Consider the following 7,224-nt stretch of genomic DNA (forward strand, 5'->3'; position numbering starts at 1 on the left):
TGGTTCTGTGTGGTATTGACAGGGACAAGAAATCATTGTTGATTCAAGCTAAGCTGGTAACCATTTTTGCATGTAATATTCACTATTGATATTAAACATAATTCATGAGTAAATGATGAACATCAAGCAGTCATGATTTGTCAAATCAAGCAGCGATGTCTTAAGAACAAAGCCCTGCCAATAGGGCCAAGGTGGGGGCCACCCAATATATATGCATTAGCGTAGTGATCAAATTATTTGGGATACTTTCTCTTGTAGAGTAAAAGGTATGATAGGAAAAAGTTCACAGACAAGTCATAGGATGAGTAAAAAATTATTGCAGTGCGGGACTTCCATGTGTATGTTGAGCACATGAATCTATGTTTTCTTAAAGGGGCTGTTTTGTTTTCTGCAAAAAACAAAATGTTGTGTGTAACATTTTTGTAGGGAATCAGCTTCAGATCCATTGTTTGGATATTTGCAATTTTATTGCCGAAAATGTATTTTCAATGCAAATTCAGTGTTTGGTTGAAAAATAATTGATGCAAAATCAGCATGAGTTGGATATGTTCTGTAGATTGGATTGGAGAGTTATATTTGTTAGGTGACATTACCTTTTATTTTCTAATTTGCTTTCTGGGTGTTGCTTCTAGCATCTTGGTTGTATCATTTTTTTTTCTTTTTTTTGTGTAAAATGTTATTAACCAAATATGAGAAATATGAACATGTCTGCAATATTTACTTCGGCAGCTCTATTTTCTAGGAGGTAAATGGAAGAATAAAGGAACATACAAATAAAGCATGGTTCATTATGCTCACTATCTTCTATGTCATCAATAGTCTATTATATCGTAGGAATCCACGTACTTTAATACCAAATTTCAACATATTGAATCTGTTGTTGCTGCATGATTATTCTGAGGCTGTATTATAAACCATCTACACGTACTTTAATACCAAATTTCAACATATTGAATCTGTTGTTGCTGCATGATTATTCCGAGGCTGTATTATAAACCATCTACAGGCCTAAATTGTGCTGAGCTATTTTTTGGTAAAAGACAGTGCCTTGAAGGCATGTAAGATTGACTACCTTCCTTTGTAAAATAACAATCCAAAATTACCTTTGTTAGAAGGTTTTCATGTTGTATCAACTAATAGTTAATCTTAGCGATTATTTGATCTTACTTTATGGTCTTCTTGATGTGATTCAAGAAAACCATTTAGGAAGGGCATCATAACGTCTTCTTAAGTCATATAAACTATCAAGTTTAATTTTTGGATATCCTCTTATTAGTCTAGCGTGTACTTTTCCAGTTATTCATGTGAAAACTAATAATAAATCTACGTAAGATGTAGGAGCTGTAGTTGGAGAAAATGACAAGAATGTTGTTATTGTTACCGGAATGAAATTTCAACTGTTGCCCTTCCTCCTTCCCGCTTGTTCCTCGTTCCCTTCACATCATCAACAATAAAGGAAAACACTACGCTCCTGTTATAGAATGTGTACTACTGCTAATCAGGTTCTAAACCTCATCCTCTCTAGTAATCCCTATTTATTATTAGAAGGGCTAATAAATATGGAGAAGTATCATATATGGCATTCTACACTCCCTTGCTTATTGCTATTTGCAAGATGCACTGCCTCAAAGATCACTGTACCTGTCAAATCTTACGGTTCTTTATCTTGGATGGACACTCAAATTTCAAGCATAAACATGATAATGGGGTTATTTATTATCACTATTCCTTTTATGACTGGAAGACCAGCAAAACTGGCAAGCATTCTAGATGCTACTGGCTCTGGATAGTGGGCTGATGTTTATTGAATTGTCCTCAGATAGCATCCAGCTTATGCTCCGTTGTCTGGTCAAATTAAATGGTTAAATATGTTCCTAACTTTGAAATTGTAATATGCACATCTCTTCTCTGTGATGCAAATATGCACTCTACCTTCTCTCACTCTGTGTTTGATGAGACCAGCCTATCCATATTAGGTTTTCACTGCATTAGAGCTAAGCAGTTGGATTCTTTGCATTATTTAAAAGATTATCCTGTAGAATGTTTTCTTTGTATTTTCCTTGTCTTTTGTTTCTTGTTTATGCTTTATATATGTTTAAAATATCTTGGTAATTGTTCCTCTGATTAACCTTACCATTTCTGTTTTTAATACTCTCCTTCCAGCTTATTTGCTTATCGGATTTGGAGTACGATTATATCAACCCATATGATTCATCGGCTCGTATAAATGCGGTGGTCATTCCAGAGTTTGTGGTTCAAGGAGCTTTATGCACATTGTTGTTCCTCACATGGCATTGGTTTCCATTTCTATTAATGGCACCTGTCACCTACTACCATATAAGATTGTATGTATCACATCTTCCTCATGCAGTTGTATTCAATATACCATCTGAAGAATGTCCTCACTTTTTCTATTTTACTTGGTCTATTATTTATAATGTCCACTAGGCACTATCTCGTAAGATCCTTTTTTTAAAAAGAAAAAAAATTCTGCTAACTGTTCGACAAGGTTGGAAAACATGCCCTGATTTGTTGACTATTGCTAAGATAATGCTAATTTGCTGAGGAATTATGATTTCATATCTTTTGATGTGGCAATTTAGGTTATTGGTAAAGTTTTATGTAGCTTCTTACATGTAGACATGGAGTTCAAAAGATTTCTGCAGAATAATAAACTTAGTTTGAACCTTTATATAGGTTTTGATTTTTACATTGAAAAAGCGTGTTTAGTTAATCACTATCACTACAAATGAAAATGGAGGTTCAATGGAGGAGAAGAAGATGAAATATGGCACCTGCCCAGATTTTTTTGGGATGCCTTCCGTTAAGTGGTAAATCTACATAGAGAGCAACCTAATAAAAGGGATTCACTTCCTCTATCGAAGAGTGTTTAAACTTATAAGCAGAGGTATGAACATAAACGTGGAACACAAACACGTGATATGGATACACTGACATGATAAATTGTCGAGAAGTAGGGATCAACATGTTCTTAACCCAACACATAAATATATAATATAGGTTTTCTCTTTTGTTTTTGAATATCGTGAATAATAGACCCTATCTTGACTAATTTGACACTAAATACTTAGTCTTACCCTTAACATCACGACCATTGCAACCCTTTTTGAGCCGTAACATTTGGATATTGAGAAATGTTGGTTGGACGATGTTGCTGGAAAAAAAAACGTGTGAGATTTAGACTTGGTAGGATAGAAGCAGTAGTGGTTTCTCTCGAGAGCATAACTAACACATCAAGTGGGGAACTTTAGCAGTTGTCACTATTTAATGGTTAAGCCCCCTTGTGCTGGTCAGAGATCCAAGGTTCACATCTTGCTTGTACCATGACAGAATCCATCTAAAACAAGCCTGAGAAGAGCTAGTTACTGAAATTAAACTTGAAAGGACTAATAATTCATATATAACTATATATATATAGAATACCTATTAATAGAAATATGTATGCTTGTACCATAGCACAAAAATTTGTATATGAATAGTATGCTGGACCAAGCACAAAAATTTGCTGCTTCGTACCAAGCATACTTCATATTTCTCATATATAGTATATAATATATATATATTATATATATATATATATATATATATATAATATATATATATATATATATATATATATAGTAGATATACTATATATATATAAATAATAGACTCTATCAAACTTAAGTTGATATCACCAAACTTCCTTCCACTCATTATTAATATAAATTCCTTTCAATCATCAAGATCCTACGCAATATATGGCCTAAAAATGTTTGGGACAAATTTCCTATCCACTTAAGTACACAAGTTTAGCTCTCTCTCTCTCTCTCTATATATATATATATAATAGAAGAGAGAGTAATGGGTATCTTTCATAGGAGGATTCTTCCTGACGCCTCTAAAATCACATATGAGCGACATGGTGGATGATCGCCTCCGTAACTTATCTACATTTCTAAAAACCCCAACACACCAAGTTGGGTGAACCCTTGCTCGTTTGACCTTCATCATCTCATATCAAATTTTAACGTATGAATGAATAAATTTTTCCACATGGCTCGCACAAGAGGGTCAAACACGACGGTGGTTCACCCCAAACTGCGTGTGGGTTTTAGAATATGTAGATCAAGTCAACGGATCGGATCATCCACAACGCTCGTCAATCATGCTGATTTAGAGGCGTCAAGGAGGAAATCCCCTCCTATGACAAAGAACCATTAATCTCATACTATTATATATATATATATATATAATATATATATATATATATATATATATATATTAGAAATTCTTATGTTCCAAACTTAAGTGATGATCCATCAAATATGAAGCAGACTATATATATATATATATAATTATATATATATATATTTATATATTATATATATAGTTAGGGAGAGTTCAAATAAAACCCACTATCCTAAAACCTAAAACCATCCTCCAATGGATCTGATTCATCCAGCTAGATCTTTAAACTGCATAAGTCAATTAAGGTACCAAATAAACAGCCCCCACTAAAGAATGAATAATGTTCTCAATTTGATCTCCATTCCCCATGCAAACTCTCTCTCCAAAATCACAGCAACTCTCTCTGTCTTCAACATCTCTCTTCTTCAACCTCTCTCTCTCTCTCTCCAAAATCACAGCAACTCTCTCTTCTTCAACCTTCGTCTTCATGGTTTATGAAATTATTTTGACGCTTCGTCTTCACGGTCTTCTTCAACCTTCGTCTTCATGATTCAGTGGGCTGTTAAATTATTTTGACGCTTTAATGGTAAGTTTATAAAATTTGTTTGATTTTTCGTCTAAAAGTTTTAGTTTTAACCTTAAAGATCGTAGCTTTTTGTTGTAAAAGGTGAAATATTTCACCTTTTAGTCTGAAAAGTTTTTTGTTTTTTGAAGAAACCAGTTGAAAAACGAAGACACGCATGAGTGAATCTAGATTCACTGCAGTGAATCCAGATTCAGTTATGTGAGGTGTTTGTTTTTTACCATAAAAATCGTAATTTTTTGCATAAGTGAATCTAGATTCACTGCAGTGAATCTCGATTCACAGAGTGAATCCAGATTCAGTTATGTGAGGTGTTTGTTTTTTACCATAAAAATCGTAATTTTTTACTGTAAAAGATGAAATCTTTTCATGGTTTAAAATTTTATAGCTTGTTTTTTACCATAAGTTTCTTATTCTTTTTGTTTAAAATTTTATAGCTTGTTTTTTTACCATAAGTTTCTTATTCTTCAATATAATTCAGATTCAATGGAGTGAATCCAGATTCACTGGAGTGAATCCAGATTCACTGGAGTGAATCCAGATTCACTCCAGCGAAAGCTTAGATGGTTATGATGGTTTTTAATGAATTATTGAAGAAATAAATGCATGTGCTGTAATTTCGAAGAAATAAACGCATGAGTGAATCTAGATTCACTACAGTGAATCCAGATTCAGTTATGTGAGGTGTTTGTTTTTTACCATAAAAATCGTAACTTTTTGCTGTAAAATGTGAAATCTTATCATGGTTTAAAATTTTATAGCTTGTTTTTTACCATAAGTTTCTTATTCTTCAATATAATCCAGATTCAATGGAGTGAATCCAGATTCACTGGAGTGAATCCAGATTCACTCCAGCGAAAGCTTGGATGGTTAGGATGGTTTTTAATGAATTGTTGAAGAAATAAATGCATGTGCTGTAAGAATTCAGATTCACTCCAGCGAAAGCTTGGATGATTAGGATGATTTTTAATGAATTGTTGTTGTGTTCTTCATGCGAAGATGGAAGATCAAAGCTTGATAGAAGATGGAAGTGAGTTACAGAGAGCATGAAGTGAGTTAGAGAGAGAAATTGGGAAGTGGAGAACTCAACAGAGAAGCATTAATGTTGCCAACCACCATTAATGTAGTGAATTGTTCCACGTGTTGTATTTTTGGTTTTCAATGTTGCCAGCCACCATTAATGTAGTGAATTGTTCCAATTTTACCTTTTTAACATTAATGATGTGTATTAAATTTGTCTATATTTATAATTCTGCCATCGAAATGTAGGCCATTGGATTAGATAGATTGGAGAGTTATGATTGGTTTTTTGTTAGAAAGTTTGGTGGACAAAGGCCTATTGTCCACTTAAGTTGACATAAGTTCACCTCTCTCTCTCTCTCTCGATATATATATATTATAATATATATATATTATATATATATATATATATAAGTATATGATAGACTTATATATATAGTAATAAATATATCATAATATATATATATATATTAAGAGAAGAGAAGAGAGAGAGAGAGAGAGAGAGAGAGAGAGAAACTTAAGTGCGACCATCACCAAACTTTCCCATTTATTGATGAATAACTAGGATCCAATGCAAATATGAAGAACTTATATATATATATATATATATAATATATTATTATAATACTATAGTATATATTATATATATATTGTATATATAATATACTATATTGAGATGAATAGAAAAGTTTGGGTGGCACAAAGGGCCTCTGTCCAGCTTACAAGTTACATAAGTTCACCTCTTCTCCTCTCTCTCTCTCTCTTTCATATATATATATATATATATACGATATAATATATATATATATATATATATATATATATATACTAAATATTATTAAGATTGAATAGGAAGTTTGTGGGACAAAAGCTCTGTCCACTTAAGTTGACATAAGTTTCCACCTCTTCTCTCTTCTCTCTCTTACTATATATACTATAATATAATATATATATATTATATAATATATATATATATTATTCATATATAATGAGTAATAGGGAAGTTTTGGGTGATCAAAGCACTCTTGTCCACTTAAATGACATAAAGCTTCACCTCCCTCTCTTCTTTATTATATATATATAATATATATTATTATAATATATATATATATATAATATTATAATATATACTATATATATAATCAAACTAGATGTGTTGTTTTTTTTAATAAACTAAAATACGATGGGTTTGGACGCTGTCATAGGAAAAAAAAGTATTACCTCCATAGTCTTTACTTGATTCATACACATTATGTTGTATAGCATGTTAATATTCATGGTGGCACTTTCTTGCGATGCAGTAGACACGATCTTCCTTCGTGAAAGGAAGAACATGTGTGAAAAAACTATGAACTTGGAAGGGGATTAAGACATGACCAGATAGTGGGAACCAAACCTGCATCTTCTCATTGGCAAGGAGAAATTCTACC

At 32.4% G+C, this 7,224-nt stretch overlaps 1 protein-coding gene across 2 annotated transcripts in view; it reads left to right on the forward strand.

Moving 5' to 3' along the window:
* LOC109837076 (protein cornichon homolog 1-like) overlaps positions 1-7,224 on the forward strand; it is a 13,939-nt gene that overhangs the window by 1,793 nt on the left and 4,922 nt on the right. For both annotated transcript variants that reach the window (XM_020405193.1, XM_020405262.1), the window contains exon 2: positions 2,164-2,345. In XM_020405193.1, the coding sequence (XP_020260782.1) occupies positions 2,164-2,345 (182 nt within the window). The remainder of the gene's footprint in view (positions 1-2,163; positions 2,346-7,224) is intronic.

This window comes from Asparagus officinalis, chromosome 1 (genome assembly GCF_001876935.1).
Source record: "Asparagus officinalis chromosome 1, Aspof.V1, whole genome shotgun sequence".
In the NCBI taxonomy this organism is placed as follows: Eukaryota; Viridiplantae; Streptophyta; class Magnoliopsida; order Asparagales; family Asparagaceae; genus Asparagus; species Asparagus officinalis.